Source organism: Bombus flavifrons, chromosome 18 (assembly GCF_040668555.2).
Source record: "Bombus flavifrons isolate JBK064 chromosome 18, iyBomFlav1_principal, whole genome shotgun sequence".
In the NCBI taxonomy this organism is placed as follows: Eukaryota; Metazoa; Arthropoda; class Insecta; order Hymenoptera; family Apidae; genus Bombus; species Bombus flavifrons.
Genome location: NC_138459.1, coordinates 2,878,036 through 2,903,961, shown reverse-complemented (window position 1 = coordinate 2,903,961; position 25,926 = coordinate 2,878,036). Strand labels below are relative to the sequence as shown.

The window sequence follows — 25,926 nt, the reverse complement described above, 5'->3', positions numbered from 1 at the left end:
TGTACTCTCAAAGCAAAGAGGATCGTGAAATGCGACTTTAAGGCGGTTTCCTTTGATTCTATCTATTCGAAGATAAAGTTTTCAGTTTGTGAACTCGATGATTTCGCAGCGTTTGCCGATTTTTACGTTTCATTCTACGCGATGAGACGCGGTAACGTATATTCGTACAAAGAGAAAAGGTTGCTATAAGTCTATAGCACCACATCGTCGTACATCGCGAAACGCAAAGAATCAAGAAGAAACAAAGTCACATATTCAGTTGCCGCTAAAGCGTAGTTCAGTCTAACGTTCAATATGGAACTACACACGCGTCTAGACATCCAACAACGTTCACAGTCTCGGGTGAACGCGCGCGCGTCGTTCGAAACAGACAGCTTCTAATCGAGTTCACCATCCAGAACGATCGAACGACTGCCGCTTGGGGGTAATCGCGCAGTTGCTAGATCGCGAATGGAGCACAGTGAAATTAGCAACGCAGCTAGACCCGCGGCTCGCAGTCTCGTCAGATATTCCCACAGGTTCCGGGATCCAGAACCCGGGCCGTGTATACGTTCGATTAAGGCCGATGACGAGGGCATGCACGAGGGGCGCGCGTTTTACAGGCGAAACGCGTTAACGCACGCTAAGTAATGGATGATCCAGCCCGGCCACGGTTTATTTTCACTCGAGACTTTTGCTAAATAATTCAGCTCGCGCTGGATGTGTATCGCCACCACCTAATTGCTCTGAAATATTAAGCAACAGCTCGTGCGCGACAGCTCGACCGGCTTAACAAAATTTCAACGAAATTTAAGCCAGCTGACAGGGAAACCGCGAGGGAAATGTACGAGTCCTTTGACGTTTTCAACGATATCGACGATCCTTAGGCTCGCTTTCCTTTAAAAATTACTTATGGTATGATCGTAACAGTCGTTGGTCACTCCTGTATTTCTTTTAACAATCGTTTCTTCTCTTCAGCGAAGATATCATTCTTCGGAATTGACGAGCTCTTAACGATCTCTAATCGATAGGTCGTCGGCTCCTCTTTTATTTTTACGTTGAAATCTACACGACGATCCTAAATATCACAGCTTCGATGGTTACTTTTGCAGTCGTTGGATAACTACGGAATTTTGTTTCTCTATAGAAGGAATCAAAGAAAACACGAACCACTTGCTATCGCGATTTAACGTTTTGTTCATTCCAACTACGTAAGACTGCTCCGGCATACAGGAAGCTTTGTTCTCTACACGATACTTGTTTGTTTTCAATAACTGGTTCTTCTACTCTCTAATTGTGTCGAGCGATGGAATACGGATATGGCCAAGAATCGTTCGAGACCGCGGGACCAACCGAAGGGAAACGCGGGAAAAGACGGCGCAAAGAGAAAAAAAGATCCCAGCGTCTGTTGCTGCCTCGATTTCTCAGTGTTTCGAGGGATAAAGTGCAATTACCGCGGAGAGAAGGTTCGGAATATGCGGGACAAGTGGCTGCCGAGTGGCTGACAAAATTCTGCGAACGGGTTAAAAGTGGTTTGTGCCTCTCCGGACGGGTGAAAAAGCGGATCCTCTCGAGTAGGGACGCTTGTCGCGTAATTTGGAACACACTTCGCGAACGTGGATACGCTCTGTGCACGCAGAATGCTACTCTGCCGACCACTTGTCACAACCTTTTTTCCTTTCCTCGATGCTGTTGAACTCGCGACCGCGCAAATGAGTCGCGCGCACAATACAACCGTTCACGTCGATACTTCTAAATATACGAGATTTCCCGTAAACGTCCGGGCGTATGCGTTCGTTATTTTCGACTAGACGTAGTATCTAGACTGAACGAGAGAACCGGGGGACGCGCGAAATCGTTGATATTAAAAAAACGAGTTTAACAGGAGAGCAAGAGGAGGGTAGGGACGAGTGGAAAAATTGGAATCTGTCATCTGATCGCGGTCGCTCGAACGCAGCATCGCGCAAAATTGAATGTTCCAAGCGCTATTATCGAAGTCGGGAACCAGCGGCGTAGGTATTTTGACACAGAGGAAAATTCGTGTCAATGAATTATTTTCGAGTGGCGTGCGCGGCCATCGGATGCGATCGACCGCCGTAAATTTCGGTCATCGCCAGGCGTTCTATTTCGAAGAATCAACCGACCACCGAGCGTCATCTATCTAGTTTCGTTTCTCGCGTCGTACGAAACAGCGCTGAAGGCTTCTTCTCTGCCAGCTAGCTAGGCCAGCTGTGTAGGCCATCGTATTATTATTATATATATCTCTGGTCGCTTGTAAGAAGATACGAGGAAAAGCAAAGTGGAGGAAAATAACTTCGTAGGATGACGTCGAAAGGAGAATCGCCGTCCGATTCTTGGAATTAGCGGTGTATGCGTCGTCGATTTCTATTTCATAAATCGTTTCGCGATTCGTCACGGTGGCGAATCATTCTCGGACGAGAATGATTTCCGCATCGGTCTTTCGAGAGGGAATTTCAAGCGTCGCATCGTCGTGAATCGCTAAAACGACAAAGCTCTTAGCCGTCGGAGCGAACGTAAACACGCTCCCTTCGTGGATCAGGTGTAGATCGGAACCGAAGGCGCGGCGGCTTCTTCGCTCGGCGAAGGGTCGCGAGATGCGGCGAAGAAATATTTTTCATTAATCTGATTATTTATCACCCGTCGAGCTTTCACGAGGGCTTCCCAGCCACCCTCTTACACGCTGTAATCCCGTGTAGCGGCTACGTCGCGTTGTGGTTAGGCGTTTAACGGAGAAGGGCGGAAGAAGAACGTGGGGAGCGACGACTCGCAGCCCGAAATCTATCGTTATGAGACACGGGGACACGGGGGACACGCGCGTCCCCTTCGTCTTCCGCCCCGTCTTCTCATTTACATATTGAACGTCTGCTCGCACAAGCTGTTTGAAAATTGTTCGTTTCCGAATTAGGCCTGGCTTTCGTCGTCCGAGACCCTTCCCGAAGGATTCCAGTAAGACTTTTGGCCATCCGCTGACAATGAAACACGACGTAACGAAGCGTCCCATCGCGTTCTACACAAAGCAAAAATATCACAAGCGCATCGACTTGAAGGCAGTAAAATTGAAAAAGCCAAGGGAGATGGTGCTCGTAACGCGACTGAAGGAAGAAACGCCCGTCGGACCGAAGCCTCGTGTTGGTCGTAAAAGTCGGTAAAGTTATATTTAGCCAGCTTTGGAACTTTCTGGCTCCTTTATGTGCCTTTTTAACAAAGGGAAACGTCATTAACCTTAAGAGGGTGCACTAAACTGAATGAACCTCCATCCAGACTCTGTGCGGTACGCACTTGTTCCACGATCGACGGTACTGCCGTACACCGTAAGGAAGGCTCGTGTTCTAGACGTAGAGGAAACGAGATACACGAACGCGTTCGGAGGCTGCAGCGTAATCGTTGCAACGTCCTGTGCACGTGCGCAGTTATCGGTATTCGCGTGGCGGTTCCACGAACGTTCGTGAGCGTTTTCGCGCGTACGCGTATCTATTTCCGCGGTCGCGTGCACGGAATGCTCAGCGGCACGTGTAAGTTATCCGCCCGCCCTTATTAGACCGCCGCTCGCCCTCCCATTAAATTTCCACGAAAGCGGTGTGCTGGCGGCGCGAACCGTGAAACGGAGCCGCGTAAATCATGCAACGATAACGTCGGACTCGCGGTGCGTCCACGACGACGTTCCGCCGGTACGCGGGACGGCCAGTCGCGACTCCTAGACCGGCACGAACCACGCCGTTTTGGAATTATCACGAGTTCAAGAAGAGCTGGTTACGATGACGAATCGCTGGCGCGAGGGACGGAAGGGAGGAGAGGGGCAACGAGAACGTGCCGGATACGAGATTCGCGACGGGGACACGTCGCGGTCTCGTCGCTTCCAGATTAACAATCGTGTTTTGCCCAAGAAGATTCGACTTGGTCGGGCGTGGCAGGCAGCACCTACACTAATATCTCGAGACGTGAGAAATTGCAACGGCTCCGCTCCTACGAGGGTAGGGGCGGCAATGATACGCGGGAATAATTTAAATCGTGATTTGCGAGATAATGGAAAGTAGCCAGTCGATACTCGAGGATATCGAGGTTTTTCTTATTAAAGTAGGCGATCGATTACGCACGTCGATAATCTCGATAGCGTTAAACACGCTTTCATTCGCCCCTCGAAGGTTCTTGCACTTTATCCATGTCGGCTGTTGCTATCGTTCCTCCGTAAAACGATTTCTCGCTGATTTTCCAAGCGATCGCGGGTGATTTAAATATAAGGCGTAAAATCTGGCGTTCGATTGTTTTCAAGGTCTGATCGCGTTTCGCGCCATTACTCGACCAGTCGATCGCGGATCGGGAAATACGACGAGGACCGAATGCCTATTTTGCATGGAATTTACTTTACGAACGATCTCCCGGGCATTGTCTCACGGTTCACGGAGCGAAGAAAGGACGCTGAATAATACCGTGGCACTTACTTAATACAGGCACTTATTAAGGCTGACGTTTCTCGTTTCCACGATTTATAACCTCATATCCGCTAATTAAATCAAATATAACTTCACGAAATTCTTGGTAGGACGCTTGGTAATGCCGATCATCATTACGAGGGACGACTTCTCTACTTTATGCAAAGCACTTTCAAAGAACACCGAGACGCTTTAATGGAGTTAGGAATACGTTGAGAAACATCGTATCGACGTTAACGCGACACGGCACTTTAACGAAATATTTCGCGGCCTATCCCGTACGATCTATGTAAATATCACCAAGATATAATAAAACAGTTATTGCCTATGTATACGTATCAATCTTCACAAAAGATGTTACTATTAAATTAATAACTGTCGATCTCTACTAGTTGTGTAGATTACATTAATCTCTAGAGATCATCGCAGGTGAAAATTTATCGCACCATAGCCTTTATAAATTCAAGAATTAACCAAATTAATCGCATGGAATTGTATAATTTCCCATTATACCTTTTCCTTACCAGGTGCGGGAAATTATCGCTTGCAGTGGCAACAAATAGTAACGTTCCCATTGCGCTCAAACAGGTTCCGTTCACAGGTCCGTGGTAAAACAAAATTCGCACGAGGTCAAATTTCATCCGCGACAGCCTCCAAACGTTAAAAATTGTTAATGCCCGATTCGAGATTACATCTCGAGGATGAACAGGTTAAATTCTTTGGAATCTCCGTGCGCGTCTTTAAGTTTACGGCGTTTCGTCGGTATTTCACGGAGGGTGCTCGCGGCCCGATTTATTAGAGCCCGGAGCGTAGTTATTTCTCTCGCAGTCCTCCTCCTCCTTAAAACGGTCGTTCCGGGCGGCACCGCGAACAAGAGAGCAGCGCGGCGAGGTATTCCCTGTGACATACGGTCTATTAGGACTAATAATAGTGACTCGGAGAGGCGCGGACGCCCGTATAGTCCTGGCTCGACCCACGTCGTACGTCTTTCTAGCCGGTAGCCCAGAGACTTCGCATGTGGACCACCGTGAAAAACACGATCGCCTGTCTTGGAACAACGCTGACAACGCAATCTCCGCGCCGTGAAGTCTCACGTTCGATCCACGCATCGATTAGAAACGCTCCCTTAACGTAACGATAAATACGCGTTTCTTCGCGTATCAAACTTCAACGTATCCGCATTTTAACTTGTATTCGGAGATATAATAAAAAGACAATCGAAAAATATGTACGAACAAAATCAACGCAAATAAGAAAGGGGAATAGATACGTAAGTTAAGTACGACGATCGGCAGCAAACCGTGAAACACGGTCGGCATAGTAAGAAAATCTTTGGCTGAAAGTTGGCGCGATTCGGCAATTTATGGTAGACCGTTTGTAAACGAAGAGCACGAGAGCGCGCAGAGCTGGCAAGTGGCTGGCGCTTCGACAGTGAAACTTGGTTTCGCGTTTTAAGCAGGCATCTTCGCATGTTCTTCATCGTTGATCACGTAACAGCCTAATTAAAGCGCTCGTTCCCACCGGCGCCCTCGTCGAATCGATACTCGAGACCCGGTCGAGAGGGCAGCTTGAAAAGCGACGAGCTCTGCCCCTTCCCTGCAGCGGCCCCAGCGGGGCGGCACGTCCTCTGAATTTTTAAAATTCCTTCAGGAACGCGTACACGGATCGCACGGTAAATCGAGGCGAAGGATATTCGGTATTCGATTGAAATATTCACCGGCCGTGTTCGAATTTCCAGATAGCCTCCCGATAACGCCCGACCACCTCGTGATTCTTGCGCCCCGTCCGTGAATGTTTCAATCCTCTCGCGCCATCGATACATAAACTGTTCTCTCGCTTCTCTCGCTTCTCTCGCTTCTCTCGCTTCTCTCGCGAGAAACGATCGCAGAACCTTCCATGCTCTAACCGTTCCGTAGGCCGAATTTTGTTTTTCAATCGTATCATCTGGTTACGTTCTTTCGAAACTTGTCCTTCTTTCGCTCCCTCGACGTCGATAAATCTTAGTCGAGAAAACTAGAGGCATTCGTAGGCGGCGATTGTTTGGATTATTAGGCCCAGGGAGAAAGAATCCCCCGTGAGGAAGCAATGCCCATAACTCAAGCGATTAGAGCAATCTCCTGGTAAACTACGATTCTCAGTTAGCCATTCGGCTAATTCCGTTCCTCTCTGTGTACCAAATACAAACAAGCGGTATAACTAGGACAAAGATTCTTCCTGTTCAAAAAAAAAAAAAAAAAAAAAAAAAAAAAACGAAGAATCCGCGAATAATCCACCGATCGATCGTTTGTAAACGTCACGTTCGTTTCTGACAACGTTGATACGGAAAATACGATTTATCGCTGGTCGTTGCTTACGCCAAATTCCAACGGTCACGGCAAAAGCAAGATGCACGGAAGAGAAAAAGACGCGTCTGAGAATTCGAAACGCGTCTCGGCGCCTGACGATACGATAAATCGCATTGTTTTTGGCGGCCAGAAATAGCAAGGGGAAAGCGCCGCGGCGACGAATACTCGAGAGTCTCTGTGTTAAAGCTACCAAAACGACCAGCTCGCCGCCTGTTAACCGGTGGAGATATGTTCGACCATCTTGTTCCGATTTCGCCACGAAGGGGCCATTTTGGCCCCGACTATCTCGTTCGCCTGGGCGCCATCGCCATCTTCCTTTCCCGGTTAACGTTCTTGTTCCGAACTTTAGTAGCTTTTGTACTTGACTGTGTTGTAAACGCGTCCTACAGATTGTCCAATAATCGCAAAACCTCGCTATCGTAACGTTCGAGTGCCAGAAGACTTTACCGCGTCCCCGCGATTAGCTAAATATAATCATCGCCGCTTCCTGTATTTTCTTACGTCGATCTCGTTTCAAAAGCGAGTTTCTATCTCAGGTATCTCATCGGTATTCGATTCGTGATTTTTCAACGTTTCTCGCATCAACGAAACGTGCATCAGAGGGCCGTGATTTCGCAATTCGAGAACGACTGCGGCGTTTACTTTTGCGGACTTTTACGACGTACCAGCGTCTCGTGCAATTTTCGCGTTTGTACGCGACGAGGAAACGCAAAGAGAAAAAAGTGTACAATGTTGGTTACCTGAACCGAACGTAGACGGCGCACGTACACGAGTTTTAAGTAGAACGAAAAATGGGATGTTGTTTCGAAGCAGGCAGAGAGTTACGGTTGTTAAGGGGTGGCAGGACCAAAGTGCTCAAAAGCAGCGATCGCGTATGTGGTAGCAAGTACCGAGAATGGAAATAAAGAGCAAAAAGCAATGGAGAAATGGGACATTGAAAAACAGAAGGGAAAGATTACGTTGGTTGGAGAGGTCTATTTCATGTACGGACTCTTTTAAGCTACTTCCTCTCTCTTTGAAACGTGACTTTTCTTCCAAGGTTTGCGGTAGGTTTAGCCTAATTGAGAAAGAATAACAAGCTTTCAGGAGCAACAGGAATAACTGTTAAATCAGCAACGCTCGCAGAGAAAGAAGAAAATACCGGTGATTAAGGGTTTAAATTATCCAAAATATTACCATTGGTAGAGTGACTCAAATAGAGAAATGAACATTGCCGAGAATAAATCCCGCATGGTATTTTAAACCCGGTTTGACGTTTAAGATTGAGGTTCCCTAAACGAAAAACGGTCAACGCTGGTTATTGTTACCAAGGCTAAAAATACCGGCTGTCCGAAAAAACACGACGAAAGGAAGACGAGAACGTTTGGTAAATTTAGTGAGCGGGAGCGGGACGTTCACCGACTGCTTGGAAAACAGAATTAATCGCACGTCACCATTCTTATTTTAAGGAGGGTCGTTGGAAGCGCCGGATAACGGTTAAATATATCCTACGTCAAATTAAACGTGAACGGAAAGATTTGCATAAAACAAAGACTGCTATCGTAACTCGATTCAAAAGCGCGCAGCGACCGAAGAAACGACGTAATTATTCGCGCGTTGTTTTAATTTCGGATACTGCGGCTAGAGAACAAGTATAATCCATTTGATCGATCGTTAACCAAATTAATCCTTGGAAATCGAATTGCTCTCTAACGTCTGTGAGAAGAACTAACAAAACGTTACTTTCGAAAGGAAAACAAACGACGGCGCATCATCGTTAAAGATGATACACACAGGCATGGAAAAAGCGTTAATTCCACGGTTATAAAGCAACTGTTGCAGCACTCACTTGTCGAAAGTTCGCTTAGCCGAGCAAATTCGTTGCGCGCTTAAGAAACTCGGGTTGACCGGTTGCTCCTTCTTCGAAACGGAGTTGCACAATTCGTTGCAATTTGTCGATCTCGCTGGACGGCGTAACTCGGGTCGGGGAGCCTTCAACCGACGAGAAATATCGCTGGATTTCTAGGTGAACGAAACTGACAAAGCTGACAAGGTGAAGGATTTCGGTGGCTTATGAGTTCCCTTGGACTTGGCGCAATCGCGAGTTCGCAGCTAGCGAAGAGCGGGGAAAGCGCACGAGCAATGCGAATAAATGTGCGCCATGGATCCGACCATGCAAGCAAGTACTTTCTCCAACGAAGACCAGTAGCTAGAAGACATTGATACTAAGTTCTTCGGCTGTTCGCAATTACCTGTCGCGACGTAAATTGCGGCCCGAGCGAAGAATCGTTCTCTCAACGGCGACGCCTTTGTACGATTCTTGAGACTTGCGCCGCGTTTCCAGCATTAGGTTTCCCTTGATCGAGGAGAAAACGAGAGAGAGAGAGAGAGAGAGAGAGAGAGAGAGAGAGAGAGAGGCAGGGATGCAGAAAAGATAAAAGGAGGAGAGAGTAGGCGAAGAATGAAACGAGAGTGAAATAAGGAGGCAGAAAGGCGAACTGAGCGGTAAAGGGAGAAGAGGAGAATCGCTGGTGACGAGTCACTCTGTCATTTCGTTATGAGTTACCGGGAAGAAACGAGGCAGAAGGAGGAGGAACGGGAGGAGACGAGCAATTCCTTCTGGAATTTCGGGAACGCTCGAGGGCCTAAATCGCTCTGCTGTTCTGGAAGAAGAAAGGACGTCTCCGTTCTGCGATCAAAGGCTCCGCCGAATCGTCGGCCGTCCTACGGAAAATTCAAAGTCGGCCGCCTCGCGCGTCTTATTTCGTGTATCGTGCTGACTGCACCGGAGCACCCGTCCGTTTCACGGTAAACCTTGTCATTTCCTAACTTAGAATTTTTTCCCTTCTTATATCGCGTTAAGGAATTCGGACAAGGTATTCGCGTAATCGCGTCGTTCGTTCCAGCTCCAAGTTAAATAAATTCCAAGATCATAGAAATAATTTTTAAGCGAAAATTTGGCTCATTGTGCCTGCCATCGTCCATTTATTTAACCGTCAAGATGCAGCGACCGCTGTGTTAACTCATTTTTCAACGTATAATCAAAACAGGGGTTCACGCCATGTCGCTGGAAGCTCGTCAACATGCCGCTCTTCTGTCACGCTCGAACGCGCACCAATCGTGCTATGTTTCGTGTTCGCTGAAACTATTGAACGAGTCTACACGCGAGAAGAACGTTACCTCGCGATAATTAAAATAAGAAATCCCGAGGAAATGTTGTTGCTGTGAAGGCGGACGCGTTCGATTTCCGGTTAATATCCGATTCATCGTGCGCCACGGCTTCTTCGCCTTCGATTTCGACCGGCCGCCTGGCCGCCTTGAGTTAATTGAAAAATTCATCGGACTAAAACGAGGATAGGCGAGAAAAAGAAAAGAGCTCGCCTTGAAATATAAACACGCTGTTGCGTGTAATTTGGGAGGAGAAGGAGAACAGAGAACGAGTTAGAAAAAAAGCAATAGAAAGGAAGAAACGTCTTTCACCCAGTTTCACAGGTGACATTCGTTAATTATCGATGTTTTGTCTCTAGCAGCGTCGACGAAAACTACATCACTTTTATCTCAAATTATAACTGCCGTCAAACTATCGAAATATCGAATGATTTTACCCCTTATCTAGATTCTATTATCACACAGAGGCAAGAAGAACGTTCGGCCTTCGCTATAAAATAATCTATTCCAGTCCCCACTGAGCCGAGGAGTTAAACAGAGAAAAATACACTGTATCCAAAAGCGATGAAAGTATCTATCGACACTTACGCAAAGGTAAAGGTAAATTTACGCGAGTATAAAAGCCGTTCGAACAAGAAAATTCTGCCGTTAAATACACTGACGCTGTCGGATGGAAACGCGACATAACCGACACGGAACGCGTACACTCCTCTCCTCTATGGTTTTGCCTCTTACGCGCATTTATAGACGGTTGCAGCAGTATAAGCCTGCCACGAACGATAAACACGGGCGCTGTGACGATGGCGACGCGAAACTGTGCATGTCGCGGCGCCTGATGGCGAAAATACCGCGACACGGCAGCCTAACAGGAAACGGGAAAGAGCGCGCGCGTGTGCTCGGTGAGGCGATGCTGCAAAAGTTCACCAACTACCGGTGTCCCGCCGCGGAATCCGATTTGTCTAGGTTTCAAAGGAGCACTTGAGCCCGCGGAAGCGGAGTCGGAGGAGGCGGATACGGAGGCGAAGACGACGGAGAAGGGCGTTCGAAACTAGAACGATCGAATTAATGAAGTAAACCGGGACAACGCGGCCGCGGGAAGCGGAGGTAGCCGAATCGATGAACGCGAGAGCGCGAGAACGAGCTGCCGTTGAGAACGATGGACGCGGAGGCTCGGTTCCGAGCTAATAAACCGGAAACCTAATGCGGTTCGGCCTAATAAACCGGAATTACCCGTATTAGGCGTCGGATCGTACGGTGTATCGCACCTAGCTTCTCGGCAATAATGCGAATTTAGATTGATCCGGCCACGTGGAACGTAGCGTTCCCTGTAACCTGCGAATTCCCACCTCCCTCGCCTTTGCCGAGGCCTCCGACGACCTCGACCGACCTGGGATCGATATAAATTTATTAGCGGCTGCAACAACGCTGCCTTAAGAGGGATGAATATAAATAAACGAGCCAACCGTGCCGAATATAAACAGCGGAATTAAGCGCGCTCCACTAAGAGAGAACCGGCGTTTTCCCATCGAATTCGAGACCTGCTTCGTGGTTAGTTAATGGATAAGAAATATTGATAGAGCGAGCAGGCAAGCACAATTATTTGCGATAATTATTACCAAAGGATAAGAGTTATCCCTGCGGATGTCCTCTTTTCTGGCATATTTTCCTGTCACCTAAAGTCACACGACATCTTCTCGTTCTTTTATTACCGTATTAAAACCTAACAGTGTCTCTTGATACGACATAAATCGAATTGCTCCGTGCAAACTTAACGTCGAAGCTCGTTCGACTGAAATAGCCCTGCGTCACTCTTCTCGAAACAACTACGCTTGTCTCTCTAAAAGAAGGATAATAAGAAGACATCGATACAATATTTTTGACGCGGAGCGATATTAATCGACAAAAATGAATATTATATTGGAGTGGCGCGAGTTAATTGGAAAGCCGATCCTACGCAGAGAAAAACACGGGGCCAAGCAGAGGGAACTGCGAGGCTCGGCCGCGTTCTCGCGTTCCCGAAACAGGCAAGCGGAGTTTTTCAGTGGGCCGTGGAAAAACGCGCGGCTGAGGCGACGAACGAAAAGCGCGGAAAGCGCGGAAAGCGCGGAAAGGAAGAGAGACCCGAGCGACGCGGATCAGAGAGAGATTTTCGCTGTGCGAGCATCGCTGGCGGGGCGATGGCAAAATAATCGAGAGCCGCCTGTCGCACCGCCAGGACAAAAGAGATATTTCACCGTCCGACAAATTTCCTCGCTAAATGGCCGTGCATAAAAATAGCAGGGCAAAGAGAGTGACCAGGGCAAGGGAAACAAAAACAAAAATCCCAACCACGGAGCCAGTGCCGTGGCGAACACAATGCCGGTGAATCGGATGCGCGAATTAAAAACTCGTCGTCCGGCCAAGCTGCGCGATAAATATAATAATAATAATAATAATAATAATAATCAGAAGCCCCGTCCGTCAAACGATTAACGAACGACCGGTTGTCCCGCGCTCCTGCAAATTGCCGCTCGAAATTGGAATTAGATTTAATAAACAGAATATTCACGTCGATTTTCAAACCTTTCACTCCGAGAGTTTGCAAATTTCGACCATGAAATTATCGATATGTATTTTTCGATTAGAAATTTTCAACTTTCCACCTGGAATCTGAAATATTTATATAAATTGAGAGATCTTCGGAAGTTCTGACTAAACGAAGATTAATTTCTCGTAAAGTGCAGGTTGAACGTGCAATCGAGAAACGTTATAACAAATTGGCCTGGTTATTAGGCATTGAGGGCTTAACAGGCATCGTTTCTTTGCGAGACACGTATTTTGCGATAGGCGTAGAGCTGTACGGGATCGCTGCTGCGCCAACTCTGATATTTAATGACGTGTAACGACTAATTCGGTCACCGGCTTTTCAACGCTTTTCCAACGAACGATTGACCCTCTTCGGCCATTGAATGCTACTACATCGTTTAGAAGCGAATCCGTGAAATTCGCGTGACATCCTGCACGATAATAATAAAATTACGATTCCGATTACAGAAATGGTTAATCCTGACATACGATTGTTCAATTGTGATCTATGCAAATCGTTCTAAACATTATTCCATAAATCTTTCAACGAATCAAAGGAGGAAACGGATCACTATGTTCAATTTAACAGTCAGGATACTGCGTATAACAGCACGTCGCGTTTTGTTAAAACGTAACGAAGAACGTAACAAAAACGCGAAAATGTAACGAACGTTGTCGTTCCATCAGTGAACGAATTGCCATCAGTGAAACGAAATCACCGGTACTCATCGACTGCATCCCTCTGCTTGAAAACATCATGCGATTCACTCTGCTTCCATTTGTCGCTTCGGAAACCACTGTGCCTGGCATGTCAAGCATAATTCTTATTGATTGGATCGTAAATTGTTTTTGAATCTCTATGATGTTTTATTTAGTTTCATATCGAGTAGACCCTTTCCCCTAATTCGATTTTACGCCAACAGACGAACAATAGAGATTGTTAAGCTTTTCGCGTTGATGATCCGATACGCACAGTCACTATAGCGATAGTGGTTTCGAATAATCCTTAGGAGTAATTATTTATAGTAGCACTTGATAGGAGATAAAAATGGGAAATCGAGGATTTTAATAGAAGATCGAATAGAAATGAAACTATCGCGCTTAGAACAAATGGGTATCCTAGTTGAAAACTAAAATTTTCTCCGTACGATTTTATTTTCGTATTCTTATTTCTAACAGATGGCAAATAAACTGCGTGATATACCGGTCCGACAGACTTCATCCGCTTGCAATACTCCATCAGATACAATTGCGAAAGTGTTATATAGCGACAGCAATAGAAGTGAAGAGCGATAGAAAATGAAAGATGGAAAATCAGAGGAGACTTCGCCATGTTTTAACGATATAAAAAATTATTAAAGTAGAAATAAAAATGGGTAACCGACTGCCAGTGGGATAAGGAGATTTTCTGCTTTTTCTCAACGGACTAATCGCTTCCAAACGAACATCCTTTACACTCGACAATACGGATAGATACGGTTCTATCCTGATTCGCGATTCATCTTCGTTCCTCTTGTGGACAGGGAATCAAAGGGACTAACAAACTACACGTCGATAATGAGCGAGAAATCGGAGATCCTCGAAGGATAAGCACGTAGTATAGCTCGGTTCCTTTCCATCCACCTGGCATCGTACCAAAATACTTTGTCTCGACCGTTTGAAAAATGGCCGAGCACGAAAGAACAGTCGAGTCCCGCGGAATATTCATGAACCGTCCGCGTCTTCCTCCTTTTCCCTACCACGCCTGGCATCGATGGAAACGCGCAACACGCCGCGAAATTGTTTGCGTTTCGCATGATCTGCTCGTGATCGCCGAGCATTAGACTTAGATTATCGCCGCTAATCGGAACGATTCGATTCGCGTAATTTTCTTTATATTGGATAATTAATCTTCCAGAGAAAATTAGAACACCGTGTAGCTTTAAATATTCAAAAGTAGTCGCATCTCTATCTTTTTACGGATAATCGAGATCTGGATTACTTACTCCGAGTAATTGTTACTCGATGCGAATGTCCACCTACCTGAAACAAAGACAATTATACGCCTCAGTATAAATTTCAAACGAATAAATGGATAAAAATTCCAACTGCATATACATCCAACTAAATCACAGATGTTTGTCCGTAAAGAGTTATATTCATACGAATATGACTAAATAAATGGAATATAGATAGACGAGATTTATCTCATCTACTAAATATTACAAGGGCTGGATCATATATTTTGCATATTTCAATTTCTCATCATCAACACACGAATATCCGCGCTCTCCTTACGACAAAACAGAGAACCCTATCTTTCAAACTCGGATGAAACATTAGGCACGACACAAAACCTAACTATCAACGTCTAACCGCGATCAGATAACAGTAGTAATCTAGTAGAAAAAAATAGCGTGAGCGTCAGCAATATCGAAGTAATAAAATTCACGTTTACTCCGTCGTCGTCGAACGTTGCCGTCACGTTCTCCTCTTCGTTCTCATCCTGGCAATCCGCAAGGGTTTATAAACCACGGCGCGAAAGCCCGACGACGACTCGGCATTCCGCGGAGCACAATTTACGAACAACGCTACGCTCTTCTCTTTCTCTTTCGCCCTGTTCGGGGTTCGGTCGGGTCTGTCGTTGTCGCAAGTTGCGGGCTTCGGTATGAGGCCACGTTTCCACCGAGTCCTCTCCCACTGTGTATATGCGGAGTAGTTTGTCACAGTCAAGTGCTCGCTAAGTATGCGCGACCATTTGTCTCCGATCTTCTATTCTGGCACCGGCGTTATTCTACGCTCGCCGCAAACAGAATTAAATGTTTCTGCCGCGTGCTCTCTCTCTCTCTCTCTCTCTCTCTCTCTCTCTCTCTCTCTCTCTCTCTTCACCGAACGCATCTATACATATGGTATGCACACGTATACGTATATTGTAGATGTTTCATCAGAGCGCATCGCCACGGTCGGTGTCATTTCATACGGTGATCGCCATGGCCGCGAGAACTTGGTGCGCAGCCACGTTTTTCTCCGGAACGAGAGCGTCGCTCGTCTAATTGCAACAGATCGTTCGATATAACCTTGCTTAAAGAGGTAAAACTATCGCGAGTAACTTTAATTAAATATTTCAATCAACGTGTCTCGAAAAAATGTACAAATGCCGATGACAGAATATTTTAAAGAGCACAGGAACGCTGTATTACTTGAATCGAATTCCCGAGGTGCATGGATTTAGAAACAGAGATAATAGCCGGCAATTCTCGGAATATCTACGTCGTTAATAGTCGTAGCCCCAGAACATACGTCTATACCATCCAAGGTAATACCATCCAAGTATTTCGTTCGGCCCACGATTTCACTAGAAAGGCAAGGAACATCCGAATTAATTGATCCCGCGTTTCACTCGATTCCTCGAGTAGCGCGCGTCTAGATAAGAAATAAATTTGTGCGACTGTCCGCTCGAGCTCGTGATAGAATCACTGGTCGATGCGTTCTCATTGACCCGATAGATAGAGCTTAAATATGGAGGATTACCAGCCAGCCAGCGTATGTAGAGGGGGTTGAAAAACCTCGGCCGCCAAATTATTTATAGCTTATAGCCCTCATAGCGGGAATAAAGCGATTTATATCACGGTGATATAAAAAGAGCGTTGCTTTTACCGAAAGTCCATTAATAACGATTCGCACGGCGGCCTCGTAAATGATCACACTTATTATTTATACTCGCCACCAAAGAAGATGCAACTGTTCAATTTTTTAACGGCGCGATTACGCGCATTGAAAAATTAATCAACGTCCGTGTATGCGCGCTATCAATAGTCCGAAATTATATTTATTCGAAATCAATTAAATAAGATAAAGGAAGGAGACTGAAAAGAGTCAATGGCTATTTCTCCTACCAGTTCGTGGTCGCGCTCCGTTTCTTTAAACAAAGGAGGAGCTTCTCGAGACAGTTTTTCAGCTTTCTCTTGAAAACGTTCAGAATCGCGACGGCGCTAGATCCGCGCTGGTGAAGCGTGGACCGACAAATTTTTATTAGGAAAATTTATTCCGTGGCCTGCGCGGCTCTGCCTCTCGTTATCTTTCATTCGCGACGGCTCCTCCTCTCGCGTATCCGCGCAAAGCAAATGGATGCTCGACAACATGTCGGGTAAAAGCAGGATCTCGAAATGCACTAGCTTTTAAGGAATTAAATCTGCTCGATCCGACCGGGTTCGCGTTGCCATTCGCGTTATTGTTTTTCTACGTATGAAATATTACATTCTGTCGGCCTCTGTATTTCTCTCCGTCCCGATATTTCGTCCTTGCAGTCGCGACTGCCCATAATGCCCGTAATGCTTCGCCACGATTTTCCTCCTTGCCGATCGCCAATTTTCCGTTAGATTTTATAGTCGAGCAACACTTTTATATCGAGCCCGACTTTTTTCTTTCTGTCAAACGTTAGCTAGTGCCGACAGTTAAGTACCACGAGCATAAAGCGATGCTTCGCGAAGATTAGAAAATAGTTAGGAAACTAACTTTCGACCGATAGTCGTGGCTATGATTGTAATTGTATTGTACTGTATCTATGAGAAACAAGATAAAGCCATACTCATCCGCTTATCCGTCTTCTCCTCTCGCCGCACACTGTCCGAATGTAGCTAATCTTGCGATGGATAACTTTGCACCGGTAAATGGAAAGTGACAGATCCCTTTTCCGTTTGTTCGTATTCCTTTTCTGGACGTAGGTATACCTACGAAGGCAGTTCGACCCACAAGCACGGGTATTACGTATAACCGCAGCAAATTGGCCCAGTTCTACCAGAGGATTTGCTTAACGGTACCTTTCACGGCGGAAACTTTCCACCGCAAATTTCTCCTTCTTTTTTTCGAGGAAACTGGAACGGAGTTTCTCGACCAAACGACACGGTCGCGGCTGTCCGACGCGGGAGAAAAAGAGCATCGCGCCCCGGTCATTATGATGTCGCCAAGAGGCAAGGGGATGGTGGCGAGGTCACTTTGAAACTTTTCCTGGACGAGTAAACAATTTATCAGACTGAAACTAAAACATAAAGGGAAAACGCACGGTGCTCGCGCGCCGTCTCGCAGCCTTGTGGAATTTTCACGCCGCGCGACCCTTATCGCTCCCCTCTAGACTTCTCGCCAGAAGTTACCGTGTCCGGGGACTTCAGTTCGACGAGTTTTATCTGACGGCCACTTGCGCGAACAGCGGCAGCAAGTTGTTGGAAGAGCGGCCAGAGAAGAGCGAGGAACAAGAAGTCGAAAACGAAACGCAGAAAAAGCCCTGTAGCTCGTGAGATCGCCAGAGATCGCTTCGAGACGTGTTGCCAGAAGCGACTTTGTGTTTTCTTTTTCTCTTTTTTATTCTCGCCGCTCGGGACTTTAAAATTCGACACGGCTAACTTTGTAATCGAACTTTGTTCCAGGTATATGTAGTGGAATTACAGAAACTGCATAGAGCACATGGAACAAAAAATAATATTGATTCGATATTTCGAGCGTCTTCCTTCTTTGTTAAGAAAAAATAATAATTTTAACACGTATGAAACCGTGTGTATTTAACGTCTATACCGCTCAACTGCGAAGAAACGCAATGTTCGACAAAGAATTTTTACCATTCTTGGTAACCTGACGCGATCTTTAACTTCAGCCATCAGTTCACATATCAAAGTTTTGTCCAAACACAGTAAATCTGTATTACTGACTTTCTGAACGATACCGCGCCTAATCAAAATGAAAATTGCACCTATATTATGCAATATATTATGCATAGTTGAACAGTATAATTTCTTAAGAAGTTAGTAAACAAATTGCGTACAGAGAACGCGATATAATGAAAATAGAATTGAAAGTTGCAAACATAGGAATCAAATTGGCATTAAAACAAACACTTCTTTTTCCAATTTTAGCCCATAGAGTGGATAAAACCGTACATACATACGTACGTACACTATATATTGCACATTGATGGCACGTACAGTACATCGGTTGTTTGATACTTGAAACCAAGCGGTGCTGCGTGGAGGTTGAGTGTATTTTCCGGATTTGCCGGCTAAGCGGGCGCGTTTTCAACCGTCGGTCGGTCAATAAGCGCGAAAAGGAATTATGCGGGGAATAAACGCGATCTCTCGACAGGGTGCGTCCTCGCGCGTCGTCAGTCGAGATCAAAGCGCGAACAAACGGCGGACGATGCGTCGTGACGCGTCGACAACCGTCGTACTCCGCTTAATTACGAATCCTTTTCGAACGAGGCCACTTCTGCGACTCGGTCCGACACGTCTGTCCACCGTTCTCTCTTTTTCGTTCCTCGCCGGGTTTACCTCGCAGTACGTCGCGATTATACTTCGCTTTATTAAAGCGTACGCCGACGTAAACGAGCGTGGTAATTGCAAGCCTCGGCTCGTTTCATTGTGTCGCCGCCTTTCGCGTCCCGAGTTCTTGCGGCTTAAACGGTTTAAATTGACAAAAGCTGGTCCCCACGGCTTAGAACGGTTTCGCACTGTGTCTTGCTTGCCTTTCGGACAAGGCATCGTCCGAATTAGAACCGTGGAAACTTTCGTCGATGTATTTCCAACCTGTCGCTATTTTATTTACGACCTGGTGCCGTTTAACGCATAGGACTGCTTGGAGTTGGTTTAACCACGGGGAAGCGCATGCGTGTAACGTACGCTGGTAGAAACTTCACGAAAATAACAGCCTCTCGGAACGTAAAGCGATGACCAAGTCCAATTTTTATCAGTTTCTTTATTTCATTAGTACCCGCGCGATTGACGTACAATCCTCGAGGAACGAATTACGTACTTGTTTCCATAAATCTATTCGTCGCAAACAATGGTAAATTCCAAAGCAAATTTATTTATTAGCGTCGACGCTTTTCCGTACTCTTCGATTTATGAAATCGATTAACGTGGCTGCTGAACGGTGCATATAGTTGTTATAACTCTATTTCGTAGAGCGCCTCTTATTTAACAAACGCGCGAATAAGGCCCCGAACCAAGACACCAAAAACCTTGATATGTTTCACGATCGCAACACGCATCGCACGCGACAACTTTCCAATAAATGCACCCGAGTGTCCGATACCGGCAAGCTTTATCGTCGCGAAAACTCGATAAAAACTTTATTTGTCACCAAAACGAATCTCGAAGCGAAATCGGGCAAACTCGTTCTCGCGAATCGATCGTTCCAATCGATAGCTGTTCGTTCTGGATGTCAGGGATCAAAGCGCTACTTAAACATTTTCTCTGAACTTTGTAAACAGATTGTGAGAAAACCTTTGCCTATTCCCAACGCTGCCGCTCATTCTTCTCGCCAAACGCAAGGGACCGTTAAACTCTGGTCATCGTCGTGCATATGTTCTTTGGAAATTCCGAGGTTAATAACGAGGCTATTAACTACTATTGACCCTCGTTCAGCGGCGGCTGGATCATCGTTATCGCGAGCATCGAATACTTTGCGTATTTTACCGCTGTGCGATGATTAAACGTATTAAAAAAATAACATAGTAAACGAAAGCAAAGACGATGAAATTTACTCACTGAGTCGGTCGGAGCGTTGAATTCTGTTTTTTCAAAACTAACCGACTACTCCCGATAATATCGTGAACGTGATCTAATAGCAGGACTCGAACACCGTTTTCATGTACACAACGTTATTACACTCGGCGGAAATTTAGCAGACAAACGCGACAAATTTTCACGGAATGGCGTGTGGAGCATGTCGGCACGATAGAGCAATCGGCGAGGTTCATTGTTCCACAATCCTGTTTCTCGGTAATTGCCTTAATCGGCCAGCATAATACGGGATTTACGATATGCAAACGGTATCGCGATCGACAGAAACGCAGCCTTATTGCCGTTTAGCACGTGTCGCCAGGCATCGGTCTACTTTTCCGCGCGTTTCCATTTCCCGCCCTTTTTCCACGCTCGACCGGAATCCAAGGGATCTCCTCCGCCTCCGCCTTCGCGACCCGATCGAGGCCGAGTCGATGAATCGAAACCGCTCATTTTGGTTACGATGACGGCGCCGAGTTTCGTTTCTTCAGCGGCAAAAAATCGGTTCGCATTTTACACTGTAAGGCAAAATTACCGAGAGAAATTTGGATGCGTTTGCCGATAGGGGACATTTCCTGCAAAATCGTCTTGAACAACAGTACTCTAATATCGTAAACGCGTCTTTCCCTTTGCATACGTATCGCGATATTATAATCTGTATGAAAGTAAATACAGCGATCCATCGCAATGATGATTTCGAAGCGACCGCGAGTAGAGATAGATACAAAAACGAATGAGTGGATCACGAGAATACATGTATTTACATACTTCTATTGTGTGAAAAGCGGTGCAACGCGATCGTTACTACTAATATTAAATACGAAACGGGTAATGAATTCAGTTTACTTTTGAAGCTTAAACTGCACTCATATATGTACTCCGATATGAATTACGCGCGGTAGCTATTTACGGCGATATATTAGTTTAATAAATTGACAGCGATATAAGTATTCAATTAGTTGAACGTTCTAGTATAACGGTAAAATTATGGTGGCAGAATCCGATTTTTCCAATAAAGTATGAAAACGCATAAAAGATGAAAACGGATTCAAAATGAAAAGAGTAAATAACTTTTCAACGTGGGTTTTATTTATTATCGTATCCGGTTCTCGACCATCACCGATCTCTCTCTGTGTAATTTAACAATCATCAACCGATCAAAAATACCGTAACGAGCAACCATCCCTGAAACAACCGCTGAATGGAAATTTATTCTGCAGTATCATCCAATACATTTATAAAAAAAAGAGGGTGGGGGGGGAAGAAGAAAATCAATTTAAACTGGTTTTTCCGGATTGAACTCGGGTCATTGACTATCTCTCTCTCTCTCTCTCTCTCTCTCTCTGCGACGCATTTCGCGAGATTCGTCCATTTTCTCGACTCAGCTCTCAAGTACGGGTAAGTTTCTGCAAATTTCCTGTACCAAATAGAAAGAAGATTTGCAAAGCTAAATATCTCAATAGCTCATGTCTCAAATCAACGACAGTCATATTTAAAGGATCAATTAGAAACCTCTTCCACGCAATGTTCCTCCTAGTCTGCTTCGTAGAGATTTCGTTTTCGATTTTCGCTGGATCTTAACGTTCGTTGTACATTCTTTCTTTTTTTTCAAATAGAAGCTACGCGAATATCTTCGGCTCCAACGACATTTGCACATACTATTGCTTAATGCTCGTGTCTTCGTTCGTGCAATTTGGCAGACGCAGTACATGTGAACAGAATTAAAGGAAAACGAAAACCTCCCGACACTACGCGTCAGGAGTCATCGCGCCACTGGCTCTCGAAACAACGACCCGCTGAACCGAGTATTCCTGGTATATCCATCGTCGGTTCTATATTAGACGCTGAGGACAGCTTGCACGACCTCGCGGATGGCACCGAAACCTCTTATTGTTAGCTCGTAAAAAATCTTTCCCCTTTGTTTCGAAAATTTCCCCCTTTGTTCTGGAAATATACATACTTGAAAATCGTCTACTCGCCGTGTAACGTGTATTTTCAAACACAGAACGGCGATCGATAAGGACACTATTTCCACGTAAGAATTCGTTTTACGATTGCATTAAGATTTAGAATTTGTAAACATTGATCGTAAAATTTCATTACCAGTTTCTTTACCAAACTTACTACCATCGCTTCGAGAAAATATAAGAAAGAAAGACTAACGAATTCTTGATTTGCGACTTGTAAAATTTCGCTAACGATATCGGTGCAATCGCGCAAGACAGATCTAACAACGTTATTTGCCCCGCGATTAGGCCGATCGTTTTACTCTATCGGATATATATCTGGCGATCTGCCAACCTTCTAACGTCGAGTCGCGAGAGAAACGCAGATGCAAATTTAGAGTCGATCAACCATCGACTTTCCTCGAGTATAGTCGAAGAAAAAGGTTTCGAGCGTGACTGAAAAACGTTACCACCCTTTTCAACGACCCTAATTCGCGAACGGGTCGAGGTCTTGCCCCAGCGAGAATTTTTTCGCGAAATTCCGCTCGTGCACCGCCGGGGATCTGGGTCAATGGGCGGCTGCAACTGCCATCTCCTAGCAGAGTCTAAAGGGTTACGGTAGTGGCGTCGTTTTCGGGCGAGCCGCATGCGGAAATAAAATCACGACGAGGCAGCGGGCGCAGCTGTAATCCGGCAACGGTACGAATTGCACACGTTGCGATTGAAAGATATTTTCAGATGCGGGGAAAATTGTGAAGAAAATCGTGAAAATTGTCACCGAGGGAGCTTGGGCGATAGTTAACTGTAAGGACACGTACACCGGTCGCTCACGATTTTCTTCTTCCTCCGTTTCGCCGCTCGTTCCGATACAGGAACATATAACGAAAAACTCGCTTATCGCTCGTGTACGATACTACAAGGGTCATTGCGCGGAACACTCGAGAGGAAAGCTGGAACGTAATACAAAAGTTCTTCATCGAGAAGTTTGGATCCTTTTTTTAAATCGTAGTTTAAGCACTTTTATTTCGAAGGACGCGCTACCATGTTGCTGGATGTTCGGATACACTATTATGAAATTTGTCAGAGTTTCGGCGATAATATGCGCGATATACGAACACAATATAACCTTTGATACGCTAGCTGGTCTAAGGACAGACTCATTCACCTACGCTCCCAGAGACAGTCTCGCGATTCTAAATAGCTAGAGTTGAAGAAATAATTTCATATACGGTTGCATCACACGGTCGATTCTCTTCTGTCGTTCGAACATTAACCATATATAACTTCCATCGTAACAAACATTTTCCTATTCTTTATATAAATACCACGATAAAGTGATCCAACAGAATCAATCTGAATTGGAAGTCCTTTTAAGCGGAGAGGAGAGATCCAAACATGACCGAATTTGTCTCCGGGCAGAAACGGGCATTCGTGACGCTGGAAAACGTATCTCACCCTCATTTCGAAAGCTGACACCGACAAAGGGAGAGAGAACGAGGAAAGCGAATAGAGTACAAAGAAGAGAGAGAAGGAGAACAACGAGGTTTACACGGAGAGGGAGGTGGCAGAAATTCCCGGTTGCCTGGTCGCGAGAGAAGCCGTATCTCTTCGGTATCTCTGAAATGCGATGGTGTTTCGCGCGTAGTTTTCCACACATACACACATACACACATACACCGGTTCATACAGCGGAAGTTGAACGTTCGTCGGAACCACGAGTTCCTCTTTCTACCTCTAACAACTATTTGCTCTCCAGGTGACCTTAATCTAGGAAATGGTCACTAAGAGGTGTTCTCTGTGCGCGAGAGTAAGCAAAGCGAAACGCGGACAAACGACTGGGGAGACAGAGGATAACAGCGGTCACGCGACAGGACCAACAAGTCAGACAGAGGCGCGGCAAAAGGAAAATGGAAAACGAACGGAGAAGGAGCGGATGAAAAGGGACCGCGAATAGCAGAAGACACGGAAACGTTGCATGGAGGTGCGTGGAGCACGCGCGCGTTCCGTTAATGTACTTTATCAGGGAGGAGGCACGCGTTGCGCGAGCTTTTCCGAAATAAGGTCGTGTAAATTCAGCAGCAGGTCCGTCCCCCTCGGTAATTCCGAGAAAGGGCGCCACTTTGCATTAAGGCTGCGGCCACCGTTGTCTTGCGAATCGGTTATGAAACGGTTATGCGTCCGCCGGATTCTACTTAGCTTCGCGTAGGCGACGGCGAATTAAAACGTAGCTCGCTTTTACGCGTTTCGAAATTTTCGTTCGCGGATCTGCGTGGATCCTCCACGTTCCAGAAATCTTGCATTTGGGATAGAAGTTGCCGACAAGTCGTTGAAATTTTCCTTTACAAACAAAAAGGAAAGAAAAGCGTTACAACAGACGGCGGAGGAAACAGCACGTAACGAAATTCCATGCACAACAGATTCGCTCGATGTTTGCACGAACATTTTAACAACGACAAAACTGACGACAAACGAATGGTTTTGGAAGGCAAACTTTGGCTTGTCATTCTTTTAACAGTCGCGACTTGGTTGCGCGAATATTTATTGCGCGGTAAGAGGTCGTCGCCTAGGGTTAAACGCAACAGGAAACGGCAGACGTCCATTATTCCGAGAACTTGGCTCGACGGTCGTCGTCCTTTTGCCTCGCATAATTTAAAAACGAGACTAACCGGGTCGTCATCCAACAGGTTCTCGATCTTCGTTCCAAGTATCCCGGTTGTCGGACGGTTGCGAAACGTTCAACGACGCCGGGATGGTTAAACGCCTAGAATTCGAGCGAGATGAGAACAACGACTGCTTCGTCGAAACGAGGATAGCCGAGGTCCACGGGGAAACTCGGTCAACGACTTAACCAGATTTACCCGGGAAACTTTCAGAAAATTGACGAAGGACGCGGGACGTCGGCGACGTCCTCGTTCCCGTCGTCGTCGTCGTCGTCGTCGTCGTCGTCGTCGTCGTCGCCATCGCTGTTGCCGCTGTTCAGGACAAAACATCTTCCAACGGAGTTTTCTTACCTCCTTGTCGGGAGCTGAAGGCACCGGTGCTTCCAGCGATGATTAGAAGCAGCAGCAGCGGGCTTAATAAAGCTCTCGAGGAAGGCAGCATCTTTCCTGTACTCCTACCGGCGCCTGCGCGACACAGGGTCCTTTAACCGGCTTCCCTCATCACAGCCTCCCTGGAAAAAGAGAAAAGAAAGGGGAAGATGAATGATAAGAAATCGTCGACGAGAATCGGTCGGACGACTCGTTGCGTCCTTTAAGCGGATCCGACGTATATCTACTGAAAAATCAAACAATAACGATGTAAAGACTTCGCCAAGTGTTAAGACGGAGATAATTCGATGTACCGATAAACGATATTAAGACGACGATTGCATATGTAATTGCAAATTGGATTAGATATTCCAAATTACGGCTACTACTGGAGTAGATTAAATGATAAATATTTGATACTCTCTAACTCGTCGATCATGGTTATAAAACCATTACCCCTTGATCTCGTTACGAAGAATCGAGCGAAATGTACGTCGGATGGTTCTAAAAGCTGCGATTTCGAAAATGAGATCCTATTTTATTCAAACACCGGTCGATACCATCCACGAATTTATCGAGCTTCTACGTGTCGATTAAATCTTAAATCGAATAAAATAGAACGCCAATATCGTTCTCGGTTTAATTTCATTTCCAAATAAAAGATGCTATCTTTAGTTTACTTTGCACGCGTTCTTATTTCGCTGCGCAACCAATCTAAACTATTTTACACTAATGGGATTGTGTAATTGTTCTTCGATCGAACCCACAATGACAACTATGTATCTACAGGTACATCATAGCCATTTTCCTGGTAATGAAAGCGGGTTATCGAAACAAATTTCAGTGCATTATGCGCCGTGCTTTCTCGACGCCGACAAAGCGAAAGTTAACCCTTTGTGCCGTTCGTCAATTGCAATTATCCGCGCTGCAAGATG

At 45.8% G+C, this 25,926-nt stretch overlaps 1 protein-coding gene across 6 annotated transcripts in view; it reads right to left on the bottom strand.

The window, feature by feature from the left end:
• The window catches only part of LOC138189011 (uncharacterized), a 252,813-nt gene that overhangs the window by 98,634 nt on the left and 128,253 nt on the right, over nt 1-25,926 (bottom strand). For 5 of the 6 annotated variants that reach the window (XM_069131161.1, XM_069131164.1, XM_069131159.1 and 2 more), the window contains one exon: nt 24,974-25,134. The exons of the other annotated variant lie outside the window; for it this stretch is intronic. In XM_069131161.1, coding sequence (XP_068987262.1) covers nt 24,974-25,064 — 91 coding nt within the window. In that variant the 5' untranslated portion in view covers nt 25,065-25,134. The remainder of the gene's footprint in view (nt 1-24,973; nt 25,135-25,926) is intronic. 6 annotated transcript variants of the gene reach the window in all.